At 35.4% G+C, this 18,916-nt stretch overlaps 1 protein-coding gene across 1 annotated transcript in view; it reads right to left on the bottom strand.

Annotated features, from left to right (window-relative positions):
- Nucleotides 1-553: 553 nt before the first annotated feature.
- ZNHIT6 (zinc finger HIT-type containing 6) overlaps nucleotides 554-18,916 on the bottom strand; it is a 55,847-nt gene continuing 37,484 nt past the window's right edge. Inside the window, exons 9-10 of the mRNA XM_054478079.2 lie at nucleotides 5,574-5,698; nucleotides 554-1,858 (exon numbers count right to left, since the gene is read on the bottom strand). Of these exons, the coding sequence (XP_054334054.1) occupies nucleotides 1,818-1,858; nucleotides 5,574-5,698 (166 nt within the window). The 3' untranslated portion in view covers nucleotides 554-1,817. The remainder of the gene's footprint in view (nucleotides 1,859-5,573; nucleotides 5,699-18,916) is intronic.

The raw sequence follows: 18,916 nt of genomic DNA, 5'->3' as shown, positions 1-18,916 counted from the left end.
TTCTTTTTGTATACTTTATCCCACTTTTCCTAATAACAACACGTTTCACTCAATTCATCTATTTCTTGCTGGTTTCAAGAAGACACATTTCACTTTTGATTATAAATGAATTCCTTGAAATCTTATTTTTCTCTCCAATAATACTGTGAACAACATAATTCTACACAAATTCTTTATCATATATTAGAAGATTCCTGATGTTGCTTTAGAGATTATAAATATATATGTATGTTTCTCAAGTTGCAAGGACTCACTTTCTATGAACTTTCTATGAATCACATTCCATTAGTACTTTCATACCAAGGGTCTTTCTGGCATTATTGTTTTTTGATTCTCTTCTCCAATTTCTACCCCAAGTTATACTTGTGTCCCACAAATTTATCTTCTGCTCATCTTCTCATTATCTTTTCATATTTCAAATCTTTTTAAGTCTCCTTAACTAACGTCTCTGGTTTCTTTTTGGTAAAAAACTTATTCCAACTGTAACTAAAAATCAATTTCATTAATGTCCAGTTTTATCATTGCTTTTTAACCATTAAGTACACACATACAATACAGATGTAACAATCTTTTTACTCTCTTACAGTCATATTGCAGTTTCACAGTGGTATAAACTCCAATAAAATTAAGAATTTTTTTTCAGTACGTGAGATCAAACTGTATACAGAGCTGCCATAACGTATAAGTTAAGCCATGTATATACATTAATACATACATATATGTTCCAATAACATGTTGAAGATTTCCCAGTTTTTTTTTCTTTAAGTTATTGCTAGACATATCAAAACACAGTATAAAACTGGTCATCACAACACCCTTCTGCAGTAATGAGAGTGGACTAGGAATGTGATGAAAGGCACAGAATTCATAAGACTTGAATAAGTAGATCCAAATTTGTTATCACTAATGGCTCAAACAATGTGGAGCCACTGATTTTCTGAAGTGAATATAAGAAATAGTAGTTAATAGTATTTATCCAGGCTTCTAGTACAAGACATCGTACTAGGAGTTTCTCAAGTAGAAAACTTGTCTCACAAGGGTAAGTTACATAAACTCCAAAGAAGAAAGGGCAACTGATAGAAGATTAGTTCTCTTGTTGTTAGACAGTGCGTTGTACAGCCTTTCTGTTTAGTGAGGTTCTACTAAAGGGAATGCCAACTTTGTGGTTGACATGGGTGATCCTTGGGTTTGGTCACGCATGAAATTAACAAATAAAAAAGTTTTCAAGGCCAGGTGTGGTGGCTGATGCCTGTAATCCCAATGCTTTGGAGTCCGAGGTGGAAGGATTGCTTGAGGCCACGAATTTGAGACCAGCCTGGACAAAAGAGCGCAACCCTGTCTCTACCAAAAACAACAACAACAAAAAAATTAGCTGAGTGTGGTGGTACAAGCCTGTTGGGAGGCTGCAGTGAGAGGACCATTCGAGCCCAGGAATTTGAGGAAGCTATGCTCATACCACTTGTACTCCAAGATCCCATCTCAAAAAAAAAAAAAGAAAGAAAGAAAGAAAGAAAAAAGAAAAAAAAAGTTTTCAGTTTATGGAATTAAACAATTAAGCATATTAAAAAGCCAGGGCCTAATAAGTATTATGCTGATCAAGTGCAAAGGAGAGCTCTTAATATGAATAAACGGGTCTTACAAGTCAATTAATTCAAGAGGCTATAAAATACATTTTTTAAAAGAGTTAAGCTTATTTTTCACACAAAGAAAAAATTCCAATCACCCATTGACAATACCCCAATCAGCCAACAGCCCATCAATGCAGAGTCTGCCGCCGTTGTCTGGAAGTTTTCACTTTCTTCTTCCAGAAAAAATGCTCAATTTTCATTGCCAAGGTTCTTGGTAGATTCACTCTTCACTAGAAAAAAATAAGTGAACATACAGTCAAGTGTTTATACTTTTCTGTTTAGCTTGCTCTGTCCCTCTTCTCTCCCTCCTTCTGATGTACAGCAAAAGCACTGCTCAGAGGGACACACAAACCGCGTCATGTCCCAGGCAGCTAGGATATACAATTCTGGCCACAATAAATAGAGAAACGATGTCTGAAAGTGGCAATTATATTTTGTGAGGTAACATCCTTCCCGACTCTGTGGAAGACTTGGGAATGGTCACTTCACAATGTGGTTATGATCCATATTCATGCCACTGAATAGATCACTATTATCCTGGCCGGCCACTTGTGGCTGGAATAAATTTTTTCCATGATTTTTTTTAAACTTAATTGAGGGTCAGTATATGTTGAGTGAATGTGGAGTGACAGAAGACTAGCTAATCGCCATCTCCTTCCTTTCACAGGAAAAAGAATAGAAATGGAGCTCTTCTGACACCCCTGTCTTGCTTAGAGCAAGCAAGACTAACTATGACTCACTCACTAAACTGAGAGTTCCTGGAGGACAGAAACTCGACCTTTCTTCTCTGTATCTATCCTCACAATTTAGAGTATGTTTGCTGAATCAATGTAACTGCAAATCATTCTGCCTTTTAGTGTTTTTTCCCTAAATCTGCAAAATGGGAACCGGAGTAAGTGTTCTATTTCATGGTCTTGTGAAGCTAAAAGGAAATAATAGGTAGTAACTCTTTAAAAATTGTCATGGTAAAATATAGGTTATTTTGAGGCTTATAGCTGTTATCTCCATTGAGTAGATAAGAAAAATAAAGCTCAGAGAGGCAGAGCAAATGCTCAAGGGCCCACAGCTTATAAAAGCTGATGCTAGAAGCACACACCTGGACTGCCTCATATTCCAACTGACAAGTTCCCTGGGGTTTGCTGTTGTACCTAGACTTCAGATTGTACCAGCAACCACAATAGTGTTTACTGAACCCTTTCTAAGAGTAAGGCACTGAAATAAGTTCCATCCAAGATATCACCCAATCTTTGTGAAATTTTATGAACTTTAGCAGTCCATCCAGTGCCTCCATATTATAAGTTTTTTTCCTTCTCCGGCTGTCTCTGTACTTCAGGCAAACTCTATTTTAGCATCTATTGTATAATAAGTTTTACATGTGTGTTCCAGTGCCAAAAATCCTCCTCTCTCTCCCTGCAAAAGGAAAAGAAAGAAAAGAGAAGTAAGGAAGAATGAGGAAAGGTGAGCGAGGGAGAATGGATGAAAGATTTACTGGCCCAATAAGAGACTGATATATGAGTAGCTGCTATGCCAGCTATTTTCACTAATTCCAGTAATCAATTTTGGGTTGGATTCCTTCTCTAAAGACTGAGGCATTTTCTAATCCTGAGTTATACTAGAACATCAAAAAGTTTATTTTGCTGACATTTCTAAATTAATAAAAATTTGTAGCAGTATGGGGACATTTTCCCCTTTCTTTGCCTATTGAAGGTGCCCAGTTTTCTTCTTTGAATAGGGTTCTTTCCTTAGATTGAAATGCAGCATGCTTTTCTCCCTCATCTAAATCTGCTAGTCTAACAACAGCCTGTGAAGCAAGTTACACCATTCTGAGCACTTCCCACTGGATTGATACAAGGTAGGTAATCAGCACTTAGCATCTCCGATCTAGTGGAGTATCTAAATAGCTCTATCTTTTCCAGTTAACCTTTTCCATTACTGAAAAGCAACAAACAAAATCTTGGCTACTGCTGATTAATATAGGCAGACTCAAAAATTATGGCAATCTACAATCATAACAAATATTAGAACAACCATCAGGTGTGGGAACTACTGAATCCCAGACCAGAAACACATGTACCCCCAAATTAGGAAACAGACAACTTGTACTATGAACTCAGGATCAAAATCCAACTTTTTTACCTCCAGAGAGGGAAGGAATTTCAAGGCTTTCCAAAGAAAATGCCCTCTTCTTACATAATCCCCTTCCCTCATCAAGGGATCACCCTGCAAAATATCTGATGCTGTGAGAATCTATAAAGAAACAGACACCTTGAAGTACTTACAGAAAGAAACGCATGTACAGGAAGACCTGGGCATTACTTATAAGGTGTGTGTACTTATGATGTGGCAAAACTGGTATGGTTTTAAAATCCTGTCAGATACTTTTAGTTCTTTGCTAACACAGTTCTAAATAATCCTCTGTACTAAAAGCATGAGTCATTTGTGTTCCTGTAAATAAGTCAAACATCATATATCCACCAGAAAAATAGCAAATTTTACTCAATAAGGCTCCCAGTACGCTAGTCAAGTAGTCTTTTCTTATTGCTTCATTACAGGAAGCCTTACTTGAATGTACATTCCTAAACAAGGTGAAAGGAGAGCTGTGTGTGCTGTTTATTTATACAGAAGGTGTTTGCCCTAGCTACTAATCTACATTACTAAATAACTTTTCCCAAAACCAACATTTGAGAGAGCACTGTGTGAATTTATTAAGAAAAAAGCAACATAATACAAAGCTTAAACAAAGTGAAACTGGCCATTTAAAACTAAAATTCCTAATTTATTCTGAGAAAAAAATATTCTCAAAGTGTGAAAAATATTAATGTCAAGAATAAAAATAAGATTTAGAGGCCCATAATTTATTATTAGAAACATCGTGTTTGCTAACTAAAATCTGGTTTCAAGTTGTAGTACTGATAGAATTTTGGCCACTTTGAAAAACATTTTTTTCTATTAATTTTTGCAAAGAAAAAACACTATGCACAACAGAGAATACCTTACAATATAGGTCACTGCATCTTACAGCCTGTAATGCTGGTATAACAATAAAACTTAAACTACCCATTTCAAATACTACTTAAAAAATAGTATCAATCCAAGACAAAGATTCTATGCTCCTCTGGAGTTTGTTACAACAAAACCTGGCCTGTATCTGTAATTCTTTTCGTTGAAAGTGCTATGTAATAGTTTTGGATTAAGGTGGGTAATCTTCCTCACTTAAAGGTAGTCACTAAATTTTACTCATCCTCTAAAATCTTGCATTCAGAAACACAGTTAGTTTACTTTAATCAGCAGTTACAAATATAGATGAGTCATTTTATGTACTAAACTTTTCTGTACATTTTTTTCCAGTTCTAGTACTTCCCTATATCACAAAATCAGAGAAACAAAATCAGAGAAAATAAAACCAGTGGGTTTAGAAAAGGAGACAAAGGGTAAAGGCAATGGCATTAGCTTATTCTAAATGCTGCCAAATTTTTAAATATAATGTTCCTTGCAACATTTTCTCCTTCTATATACTAGGCTTTTTTTTTAACCATTCAACATTTTCATTGTCAACTAAAAATGTTTTATAATCCCTCATTTTAGAAATGTCTGAAGTCTTAACTATGGAGTAAATGTATGTGATCATGGACAGTTACTTAAAGACTATTAGCTTAAAAAAAGACAAAAAATACATAGAACCCCATGCTAAAAAAAAGTCCTTTTATAGCCATTCAATTTGATTTATTCACTTAAAATTGGTTTTATAAGATTATACGCTCTTAGAAACAGAAGAGTAGCAGCATCGCATTTACCTGGTTCTTCACATTAACTGTAGCTATAGAGTAGATCCTGTAAGTGTGTAAATATAGTGGGAAAACACATATAAAGAAATAAGGGTGGACATATTTTGCTTTGGTTTCTCTAAAGCTATTCTAAGCATTACAGAAACAAATTTACACTTACCTTGGCGAAGAACTTTCATGTCATTATTGGATCCTTTCAATACCACATGTAATGTTGGATACTCAATGATCACTTTGTTCCTCAAATTGTCTAGGAGACTTTTATAAGGATCTAGTTCATAATATCTTATTAATAAAAAACAAAAACAAAAAACCAGGAAACACTCTTAATATTCAAAATTACTAATAGATAAATATATGAGAGTATTTTACATTAAAAATTTTTTAAAGGTGATGACAATTCAGTAGTTACTTCCTTATAGCACAGTAAGTTTAATACCTTCTAAGAAAGGCAGGTACAAGAGCTATTATTATAGAGGTTCTAAAACTAAATTAAAAAAATCAAATATTCTGACATTAGGAAAGCTCTAGAACAAGTTACCAATTTTCTTTTTCTTTTTTTGATATGGAGTCTTGCTTTGTTGCCCAGGCTGGAGTGCAGTGGCACAATCTTGACTCACTGCAACTTCCATCTCCCAAGTTCAAGCGATTCTCCTGCCTCAGCCTCCCGAGTAGCTGGGACTATAGGTGCGTGCCACCATGCCCGGCTAATTTTTTTTGTATTTTTAGTAGAGATGGGGTTTCACAGTGTTAGCTAGGATGGTCTCGATCTCCTGACCTCGTAATCTGCCTGCCTTGGCCTCCTAAAGTGCTGGGATTACAGGCGTGAGCCACCACGACCAGCCTACAAGTTACCAATTTTCATACCAAGAAATAGTTAAAGACTTTTATATAATATTTATGTTGGCCGGGCACAGTGGCTCACACCTGTAATCCCAGCACTTTGGGAGGTCAAGGTGGGTGGATTACCTGAGGTTGGGAGTTTGAGATCAGCCTGACCAACATGGAGAAACCCCATCTCTACTAAAAATACAAAATTAGCTGGCCGTGGTGGTGCATGCCTGTAATCACAGCTACTCGGGAGGCTGAGGTGGGAGAATCGCTTGAATCCAGGAGGCGGAGGTTGCAGTAAGCTGAGATCGCGCCATTGTACTCCAGCCTGGGCAAGAAGAATGAAACTCTGCCTCAAAAAAAAAAAAAAATAATATTGATGTTATTTTTCTTGAATAAAAGAATGATGAGCTAACTATTCGAATTCCTCAAATATATTTATTTTGAGCCTTAAAGACAACCAATCACCTTATGACAATTTCTAGTAACATGGCAATAAAATAACTGGTTACAAAATTGGCTTTTGTAAAAAAAGTCAATTATTCTAATTATAACTGGTTTCCAGAAATTTATATTGCCATGTAAAATTTAAGAAATACAGAGTTTATCATGACATAGCTGCCAAATGTGTCACAGGTAATTAGATGCTAATGGTCATTAAAGTATGAAATTCTCAAATCATTACTTTAAAAAAATAAGTTTGAGGTGACTGAAAATGCATCCCTAGAACATTCATTCTTGCTTGCTTTCTGGGGTGGGAGTGAAAGGGGTGGGATTCTATCTAGCTCACTAGCGGGTACATATGAGAATATGTTGGCATGTTAATGTCATTTCATGTCAAAGAAGAAAAAGTTGAGAATATGTCAACCAGTCTAGTGCAGAAGTTCTCCAGCATTTTTATTCATCTCTACCAATGACAGGTGATATTCACATGCAAAACACATATCTCATAAGATCCAGCCTAATGGCTGTAACTCCATCCTTTTATCTCCTGCTCAAAAAAGCACGCTGGAACACAAGTGATCAAGAGTGAGGTTATCATTGGGATACATTTAAATTTGCTGTAATTTTAAGAGTAAATCATTCACAAACTTTGGTATTTCTTAATTAGTAAAAAATTATCTGCACCATAATCATAGCTGACTAAGACATGCAGGACACTTATTAAGAAATGTGATGTAGTGATTTCTCCATGTTCTGAGTTTGTCTCACGCAATCGTTTTCAAATCAGGAAAAATATAAAAGTGCTTAACAAAATGCAGAGCCAAGCTTACTAAAGTTAGAGAACAACTGTAAAACCAAAACTTTACTTATGCTTCCCTGACCACACACCCCAGCCTGGAATTATTCATTTTAAAATTGCAGAATATTCTTTATGTTGAAAAGAAACTTGAAATGCAAAATACTGTTTTTCTAAACCAGCCACCTTAGTGCCCATAGATCACAGAATTCATACATTCTTTTCCCTGTGTGTAATGTAATACAGATATACTTACAATACTTTAAAAGTGTTTCCAGCATTCAAGGATTAAATGCTTCACATCTTTTAAACATTATTTCTCTTTGAAATAAGCAGTTTTTTTTTCAAAGTTAGTAGCAATTATATAAAAAAGAAAAATGAGATTGTATCAGATACCTAAGTATAAGATTAACTTACAAAGTAAAATATAAAATGGTGATAACTAAATTTTTCTTGGGAGGAAATAAGACCTGGACTCTCAAACAGGAACTTTTCAAGTGGCATCCTACAAGCACTTGCAATAACTTATCTTCTGTGCACTTTAGCTAAATCATAAGGCTTCTAATGAAAGGCATTTTTCAAATAAGGGAATGTTTTTTACTTGTTTCAGTTTTTGGTATTTAATTTTCAGTGCATATTTAATGTTTTAGGTATCTTATTTCTTTTTGTAATATTAAGTCTTAATTGGGTTTCTCTAGATTTCCAAAGCTGAAACCAAGAGGCAACAAAAAGAGTTCTTCGAAGGCCACATGGGAATCAGAGCCTAAAATTATTGCTGATATAAAATATGTTCCTAGCAGATGAATGTTCAGAGGTACATAAAAATTACTACGCAACAAGTTAAACATGCTTTGGATCCTAAAACTGTAATGATTACACTTATTTGGATCCTGAAACTGTAATGATTATACTTAAAAAAACTTGGTTCCTGTTTTACATGCTAAGCAGGCACTTACAAAGCACTAAGCATGCAAAGATTTATAAGAGGCCTGTCAACTAATAAATTATTTTAAAAATATTTTATGCAATGAAAATCTGGTATGTTGTGTGGTTTTGATTAGAATCAGTGGATTTTATTTAGTTTTTAGCCTAAAATGTTGCAAACTTCTAATCAGCAATACGCTATTGAGTGTCAGTAAGCTTCTGGGCCACAGCTTTCCAACCTGTTAAATGAAGCGTTCAGATTTCACTAAATAATCTTTTAGCTGAAATTCTGAATTTCTTAGATTTTTCTACTATAAGTGGTTACTCTTAATCTACCATTAATATTTATCAGTAATTTAAAAGTAAATTTTGTAAACTGTTCATAAAGAAAGCCTATCAGACACATATGGGGTTAACATTTTATGGACTTGGAATTTAGTTAAATGAAGCAATAACTTTTATTGGTTGTTTGGGTTTGGAGGTTAACGCTGAGTTAAAGTTCTGGCTCCATCATTCACTGGTCTGTGATCTTGGACAAGTTACTTAAGTTATTTAATCCTGTTTCCATGCTTGAAAATGGGGATAATGACAGTATCACTTCAGAGAGTTACTGTGAGGGCTAAATGATAAAACACAGAAACTGCTCACTCATTTATTTAAGCCCTAAGCACAATGTGTTTGTTTTATATTTTTATTTACCAAAAATAACAACACTTTCCTATAGAAACTTTAGTTCAGGACAAAGTCACTGGATTCCATTAGCAGTGAACATACTGCCTTTATGTGCATTTTGCATTTTAAATGTAGCCTTACAACTTTCTGTATGACCTTCAAATCATTATTTTATTGTCACATTTACTTCCAAGAAGATAAAGGTACTTTGAATGTTTCTGTTTCCATTATCTTGAACCAAGTTTTAAGAGCCCAGCTTTGCACTGCCTAAAACATTTAGGTTTAGCTCCTTTGCAAGCCATTAAGCTACTGAATCCTAAGGGACAGCTTTATCTTTTTGAAATTTTCACAAACTCTGGTATTTCCATTAGTATAATGTCTCTGCTACCATAAGACAAACTACTTAGGTTTGGAGGAATTAAGATACTACCATTTGTCTTTTCTCTTGCCCTCTGGGACCCTTCTTAGACATTTCCTCTTGTTATTTCACTTGCTCACCCTCACAGGCTCACTGGCTGACCCTGCTCTGGGCAGCCTCATGGGGGCATTATGAGGGCAGAATGGCTCAGTGGGCCAAACAGGTGTTACAGTGACATTATATAAATAAAAGTTGTCATGATAATCAAGGGTGTGCTTTTAATCTTGACTCTGTCACTAACTTTCAAAGAAACAGGCCAAGCTCTTGAACTTCTTTCTCTGTACTTTATTAGCAAATTAGCGTGCTTTTAAAAAAAAACTCCTCATAACCCCAAAAGACAAGTTTTTAAAGAAAGGAAATCACAAACCACTTTATGTCCCATCTGATCATTGACACTCTAATGGATCATCGCCCCTTCCACCTGCTAAAAAATACCAAAACTAAGTTGGAATTTCTCCAAATTTAGCAATCTAGTAGCAGGCCCTAGGCCACAGTATTTTTCCACTAAAATAAGATCATTGAATTAGGTGATCGCCAAGATCCCTTCAGCTCTAAATTTCTACAATTTTTGATACTTAATCTATATTTTTTTCACAGTTGTATTTATTTCTCAATCTAGGTTTCTAGATTAAAAGTTCAACTAAATTATTCCAAAAAACAGTTTTAATTCTTCTTTTATTTAAACTTTAAAAGGTATTATTTAAAATTTCTCCAAATAATACTTCTGTGTAACAATTTTTGCAACTCATAATGTTCAAGTCATATAGAAAAGGATTTTGCCAAAGTTAATCTTTTTCTCACCCAATCTCTCTTAGTTTTCGTATTTTAAAAATCACAGTAGTTAAATTAGTGGTCTGATGCACTTTGTTTTGGGATTTTTATATATCCATGTAAATGAGGACGATACCTGCTTGACATGGAGAGTAGATCATGAATTGTGTAGCAGACATATGCCTTAATTCAGAAAGCTCACCAGTTCAGAACTGCATTTGGTAAATTATCCTATTCTAACCATGATATTTAAACTACGGATGTGGTTAAATAAAATAGCCAACTATATATTTTAAAATCTGTTTTAAAGAGGGGCTAACAAGGCTCTGACTTGTTCTAGATATTATTTCTTTGAAATCTTTTCTGATTTTCACTGGTAAATTCAATTACTTTTAAATCCACAAGGCTTGAGTTCCAGTCTTATCACTGGTCCTTATGAGCTATGACTCCACAAGGAGACTCAGTTTTGCTCATCAATATAATGGTAGGAAAGATACCTACTCATGGGTTAGTTTGTAAGGACTGTAACAGGTAAAAATGTTTCCAAAGTGTAACTTGCTAAGCTAGCGTCAGTAATAAGATTTTATACTTCAAAAGTAATTTGGCACTCCTAGCAAGGAAATGACATACTTATCAGGAATTATATTTATGATTTATAACAGGGACAGAGGCTAGTTAGTAGAAAAAGCACGAACTGAACTCTTGACAAACAGGTCTGAGTCCAAATCTTAGCCTTATAAACTGTACAAACTTAGTTTCTTTGGGTAAGTCAATTTTTCAGAGCCTAAGATTCCTAATCAGGTAAAGTAGAGAAGACATAGTACATACTTTAATAGAATTAATGCATGTGAAAATGTTATAAGCATTAGCCTGGCATTTATTCTTCAATTGATTCCTCAAATATTTACTTAGTGTCTACTATGCACAGGTAGTCTGCTAGGTAATGGAAGTTCATAGAAATAAACTTTACACTTTATGGGGGGAGGCAGACAAATAAACAGCTGTTGCATTCATTGGCACAAGTATCATAATAGAAATGTAAAGCAACACTGGCTAGTAATGGTTTTTCCTTTCTATAGTTAGTATTCTTTTCAAGATCTCTTGTAAGGCAGGTCTGGTGGTAACAAACTCCCTCAACATTCACTTATCTGAAAAGAATCTTATTTCTCCTTTGCTTAAGAAACTTAGTTTAGCTGGAAATGAAATTCCTGGTTGAAGATTTTTTTCTTAAACGATGTTGAATATAGGCCCCCAAACTCTCTGGCTTGTAAAGGGTTTCTGCTGTTAGCCTGATGGAGGTGACCCATCTCTGTAGCCACTCTGTAGGTGACCTGCCCCTTCTCTCTAGCTGCTTTTCATTTCATTCTTTCTTTCATTTCGACCTTGGAAAATCTGACGATTATGTGTCTTAGGGATGATCTTCTTGTGGAGAATACTGCAGGGGGTCTATGTATTTCCTGAATTTGACTGTTGACCTATCTAGCAAGGATGGGGAAGCTTTCATGGACGATATCTTAAAATGTGTTTTCCAAGTTGTTTGCTTTCTCCCCGTCCCCTTCAGGGATGCCAATGATTCGTAGATTTGGCCTCTTTACATAATCCCATATTTCTCAGAGGTTTTGTTCATTCCTTTCATTCATTTTTCTTTATTTTTGTCTGCTTTATTTCAGAGAACCCATCTTCAATTTCTGAGATTCTTTCCTCAGCTTGGTCTAGTCTGCTGTTAATACTAGTGATTGCACTGTGAAATTCTTGAAGTGTATTTTTCAGCTTTGTCAGATCTGTTAGGTTCATTTTTACATTGGCTATTTTGTCTGTCAGCTCCTGTACTGTTTTATTGTGATTCTTAGTTTCCTTGGATTGGGGCTTGCCATTCTCCCGAATCTTGATGCATTATCCTTAGCAAACTAACGCAGGACAGAAAACCAAATGCCACACGTTCTCACTTATAAGTGGGAGCTAAATGATGAGAACTCATGGACACAAAGAACTAGGAACTAGGTGAAGGTGGAGGGTGGGAGGAGGGAAAGGAGCAGAAAGAATACTGGGTACTAGGCTTAGTACCTGCGTGACGAAATAATCTGTACAACAAACCCCTGTGACATGATTTCACCTATATTACAAATCTGTACATGTACCCCTGAACCTAAAAGTTAAAAAAAAAAAAAAGTAAAGCTAAGTAGATCCTCAGTAAATATTCTCTCTTGTTCTGTTGTTGTTTTGTTTTGTTTTGAGACAGAGTCTCGCTCTGTTGCCCAGGCTGGAGTCCAGTGGTGTGATCTCAGCTCACTGCAATCTCTGCCTCCCGGGTTCAAGTGATTCTCCTGCCTCAGCCTCTTGAGTAGCTGGGACTACAGGTGTATGCTGCCACACCCGGCTAATGTTTGTATGTTTAGTAGAGACAGGTTTCACTATGTTGGCCAGGCTGGTCTCGAACTCCTGACCTCAGGTGATCTGCCTGCCTCAGCCTCCCAAACCTCTCTTGTTCAGTACCAACATCCAAATGTTCTTTGTTCTTGCAGGCTGCACAGGGCCTTCAGTATCTAGGTACTTCAGTTCCTAACCCTAGCTAACACCTCTCCTTAATTGGTTCGTGTTCTTTTTTTGCTCAATTTTATTGAGGTATAATTGACAAATAGGAATTATATATATCTAAGGTATACAATTTGATTTTTATTTTTTTTTTGTAGAGACAGGGTCTCCCTATGTTGCCCAGGCTGGTCTCAAACTCCTGGGCTCAAATGATCCTCCTGCCTCAGCCTCCCAAAGTGCTGGGATTACAACAGGTGTGAGCCACTGTGCCGGCCTCAACTTGATATTCTGATGTATGTATATGTTGTGAAATGATATCATAATCAAGCTAATTAACATATCCATCACCTTACATGACATTTTTTTCTTTTTTCTTGTGATAAGAACACTTAAAATGTACCCTCTTAGCAAATTTCAAGTATACAATACAGTATTGCTAATTATTTGTTTCTTAAAATTCTTTCTCCTCCATGCACTTTTTTCCCCTCTAATTAATGTAGGGATTTTAAATCTCAATCTTTAGTCTTAATCTTGCTAACAAAACATACATTTCCTCTGAAGCTAAAACTGAATGCAAGTGTCTCATCAGTATAGACTCTTACATCTTCAGTCTTTATTAGGATGTATATTACCTTGCAAAATATGATTAGGTTCCTCAGAGAAACTTTTGCTTAGAGGTTCAACAGTCCATGAATTAACTACATTATAGAATGGTATTATTTTAGAGTTGGCAGGAACTTACAACACAGTCTTTTTTGTCTTCCAGTTAAGTATACTGAAGCCCTGAGAAGTTAAGTATCTTACTCAGGGTCTCTCAAGAAAATGCAGAGTTGGGACTATAAAGCCAATTTTGTGATTTCTTTCACTCAACTGTGTGCTTGTTCATTCATTCCTCATTCAACAAATATTTACTGAGAGTCTACCATGTTCCAGACACTGTTCTTGGCACTGGGAATACAATGGTGTACTATAAGGAATTTACTAGAGGTGAAAGGACAAAGACTTTCCAGGAAGAAAGTATATGTGTAAGGTAAAGATAGGAGGAGAGAGCTAGGTCTACGGAACTGGGTAGAGAGCGGATATATTTAAAGTACTGAGCAGAGAATGGGTATCGGAATACACATAGAATTCACAGTTTTGGTGCCTAACATTTAAATTGGCCACAAAATATTCTATAACGTAACTAGGATGGGTAAGTTTAGTAGATTAACATTATGTTAAAATATCACTTGTTTTTAGAGAAAACTCACATTTTATATTTCACATAATTTCCTTAACCAAGAATCAAAATAGAATATATTTGAAGTGAGATTATCACTATAGAAATTGTAGGCTTGCAATCTGCCAAGAATTTGACCATCACATCACTTTGGATCACTTCAAATACAGCCTCTCAAACTAACATTCTCAGGCTCAAGGCTACTGAGACCTCAATAGTTGAGTTTATATCTGTCCGGTAAACACTCACTGAACTGTGCCAACTAGCTGAGCTTCAGCTTTCTTAAAGCTAAGTTAACAATTCTTATCATAAAACTGCTTTAACAAGAATACCACATATGAAGCCCATATGAAGATGATACTGGAAGAGTATCATCTTTGAGATGATAAAAAAGTTTAGCAAACCACTCGACATATTCCCTTTCTGCATGTGGACATTCTTCAGGTTAACCCTAACAATTTCTAATCCTTAAATGATGATTCCTTTGTTCTGTAATAGAATATAGAATTGCTATAATCCTTAAATGATGCTTCCTTTGTTCTTTGTTTTATTCTCGCTTTCTTTTAGAATCTATATCCAAAATGTGGTCGAAAGTTAATGCCATTCTGAACACATACTCATCCTGACCATGATTACTTTGATAAATAAACAACAATCCCAAAAAGGTATAACAAAGAACTGTGGTTGGGTTTCACATAATCTGAGAACATGCATTATGATTATTTATGGTGCTGAGAGGCATGTACCATATTGCAAAGAACATACTAAGGCTTTGAGTGCAGGCAGACCTAGGTTTGGATCTAGGTTCTACCATTTAGTGGTTATACAGCTGTAGACGGGTTATCCATTTAATTATAATATAATTACAATATGTATAAAGTGCTTACCAGAGTACCTAAATAGTAGTAAGGCACTCAATAAAAGTTTGTCATTCATACTTACTATATTCCATAAAGATACCTATTAGCCCCCAGATTTAACCTTGATTTTAAATCACTCTTGCAGGAAACAATTCTTGTGTGTGTTTGAGAAAACTTATTTAGGGTCTTCACATTGTTTTGCTTAAACATAACCTAAAATAATTGTGAAAAACAATGATACTTTTGTACATTCTTAAATTGACATCCTACAAGTTTAAGTAGATGCAAAGAACATAATTTATGGTGTATTGTGAATATTGATGATTTAAAATGAAATATATCACCCTTAAGTAAATTCACTAGACTGTAAATATCACGGTAATTTAACACCAATATCATCCATTAAAAAAAAAAAAAGAATAATGGCCATGTGTGGTGGCTCACACCTGTAATCCCAGCACTTTGGGAGGCCGAGGCAGGCAGATCACTTGAGGCCAGGAGTTTGAGACCAGCCTGGCCAATATGGCAAAACCCTGTCTCTCTACAAAAATACAAAAATTAGCCAGGTGTGGTAGTGTGTGCCTGTGATCTCAGCTACTTGGGAGGCTGAGGCACGAGAATTGCTTGAATCCAAAAGCCAGAGGTTGCAATGAGCTGAGATTGCGTGACTGCACTCTAGCCTGGGCAACAGAGTGAGACTCACTCACTCACTCTCTCTCTCTCAAAAAAAAAAAAAAAAAAAAAAAAACATATATATATATGTATATATATGCTCTGCTTTCCAAGTTAGAAATCTTACTTGTTCTCTGACTTTGTTTTTCCATTCCGATTCTCCTGCAGAATTTTATACCAAGTAGTATGTTTATACTTGACCTTCTCTGCAACAAAAATGTCATGTAAAGTAAAATTTAATTTCATTACCTATGACCTTTACGTTTTAAATAATAAAATTTCTTCTGAACTGAATAATTTTAACTATTATTGACATCAAATTGATCAAAACATCACAAATATATTACAAACAAATTATTTTTGAAAAACATCTCAACATGATGGACAAGCACTGATGATGGCATCTTCTATTAAAGGCATGGTTGTTCACTATTGATTCTTAGATTAAATGATTTTCCCCCATTTATCAACTTGGTATCCATTAACAGAATCAAATTTCAAAAGGAAAACAAGAGGAAGTTTACGTAATCCTATCTAGAGAACAAGCTCCTATTCTTCACAAATTCTTCAACACAGTTATTTTCAGGGGATCTTAGGCAGAAATGTCTCTGGCTGTTTACATAAGAAAAGACATCTGAAAATAGTTAACACTGTTCTTAGAAATTCTGGAATTCCTTCAGTGTTCTCCAGTATATACTTAATTCTGCACTATTCTCAAAATAATTTTTAAGTTCTAACTTTTAACACACATCTTACAAATTTCCTATTTAGAGTATCTTCAAAGTATATTTTTCAATTATTCACCATAAGTCTAAAACAAAGTCATCTAATTTTCCATTTCTAGTTCAATTAGGCAAAGAGCACAGACTAATCTTTAAGGAGGTAAAATGTGATAAAAAAAAATCCATTCTAATATAAATTGACATGCTTCTTTATACAACTTCAACAACTCAACTGAATATATCTACCAAAAACTTATGTCACATGTTAGACATTGTGTGGGAACCAAAAATGTCCTCAAGGAGTTTACCAACCTGGCCAGTGTTTCTCAAAGTGTGGTCCCAGGAAAAACTTATATCACAGTCACCCTTGGGAGGCAGAGATTGTTAAAGAAAAAATGTAGGTTTCTGGGTCCTATGTAAGATTTACTAAACCAGAACCCTAAGAGAGTGGTTTGGAAATCAACATTTTCAACAACTGCCCTAGACGATTATGATGGATACTGAAATCTGAGAAGCATTGTTCTGAAAAGAAATACTGGTTACACGTTCCACTGGGGAGAGGTTTACAGGAAGGAAGAATAACTGGCCAGTAGTGAAAGGGGGTCTTTTCTTGCTAGTGAGTGGGTGCAAGCCAAAAGAGGTCAGGTGGGCCTCACCTGAGGCCTTTACACAGGTAAAATCAATTTCTCGAAAAGGAGATAGGAAAAAGCATTTTACCTCTTCACTTCACTGAAAATGATTTTAAAATATTTTAGATTAAAGATCAATAAAGTTCCAAGGAAGGTAAAATAGCCTTAGTTTTTAAAATTTAAAAACATCCTCTCAGCATGGAAATAAAATCATCCAAGAGAAATAGCTCATACTTTTGCTGGTTGCTTTTCAAACAAAAAGCATTCCAAAATTATTAACTAAAACCAGCACAGGAGGAAACAACTAATAGGCTCTGTGCAAGTACAACAAGATAATATGCTCATGAACAGTAAAAATTTTTGTGATATCCATGAAATCAAAGCTTAGGTAATACTTTAACCGGGCTTGGGTTTAAATCTAAATTCTTGGCTTTACAAGAAAAATTCTGGAAGCAAAGTGAAGGCAATGGTTTGTCTTTCCATCAAGAAATGATTAAGTCTGGAGTGTCCATGCAAAGATGCCCATGCCCTCCACTGGGCACCTTTTATGCCTTGTATTTTAAGTATCTATCTTTTGGGGTATTTATCACATATCATTCTTCCCACCTAGACTATGAGCTCTTTGAGGGCTAGTCTTGTAGATGTCTATATATCCCTAGGTATTAGCACTGGGCTAGCACATGGAAGGGGCTCAATGAAAATTAACTGAATAAATGAAAAATACAGACCTGATCAATCTTAACTGATACTTTAGGTCAGGTTCACGTATCAAAAAGCCTGACCCTGAGCAGGTACTACACTTTCTGAAGTAACTTTTAAATTATACTAGGCCCTTGTTACAATCTTCTCTCTCTCTCATTTCACGTGTTGAGAATTGAAGCCCCCCAACTGTTTACATGATATACAGATATCATGTAAACCAATTAAAAAACCCTTTAGAGCAGGGATCGGCAAACTACAGCCAGGAGGCCAAATCCAGCCCACTATCTGTTTTTGTAAATAAAGTTTTACTGGACCATATTCTAGTCACGTCCATTCATTTAAGTGGTCTATAGTTACTTACGTGCTACAATGGCAGAATTGATTAATTATGACTAAATGGCCCACAAAGCTGGAAAATATTTACTATCTGGCCATTTATAGGAAAAGTTGCCCAAGCCCTGCTTAAGGGTATTAACGTGGCATCAATACCTAGCATACAGCAGGCATATATATATATATACACATATATATATACATATATATGTGTATATATGTATATATATACACTATATATATTTTAATGAATTAGCACACTTATTAAAAAATTAAGACTGAACACTTACTGTGGAAAAGTCACTAACACAACTCTGCAGGAAATATAAAATGAAGATGCCTACGGCAACCACTGTCTTCAAAAGAGAGTTAATCATCATGTGATTTAAGTTTTATTGGGATAAAATCAGTCAAATTTATAGAAACCAATGAGAAATGCAAAACACTTTTAAGGTTCTAAAGATACGGAAATTATATCCAGTTTGGGGGAAGGAAATGAACTCTGTTGCAGACACTGGTAACTAATAGTCTACATAAAAGGAATGGAGAAGAAAGGACAAATGGAAGACTCATTGTGGATGTCAATTATGCAAGGTAAGGTGGCAAGGTAGAAGTCAAGAAGTAGTTGAAGATGCTGAGCTGCAAGGTCTTATGCCTGGCTTACTAGAACAACAGTGCCAGTAACAGAAAATGCGTACCAACATTTGTTGACTGCTTACTCGATGCCAGGAACAGTCAGTCCGTTAAATTCGAAACACACACATCAGGAAGAAATAGATGCAGTGTAATGAAATCCAGACATGTTGAGCTTAAGATTTAATGAGATGTGTAAATGAAGATAGCTGGAAACCAAGATTTGGAGGTTGGGAGAAAGGTTAAAACTATATCTAGATTTGGGAGTAATTTCTACAGAAATAAGGTGACAATATCTTAAGTTCCTGAAATCTCATATTCTTCCAATATCCAATTATGTCAAAA

Source organism: Pongo pygmaeus, chromosome 1 (assembly GCF_028885625.2).
Source record: "Pongo pygmaeus isolate AG05252 chromosome 1, NHGRI_mPonPyg2-v2.0_pri, whole genome shotgun sequence".
NCBI lineage: Eukaryota > Metazoa > Chordata > Mammalia > Primates > Hominidae > Pongo > Pongo pygmaeus.
Note: the sequence above shows the minus strand (reverse complement) of the source record. Positions and strands in the feature narration are given on the sequence as shown.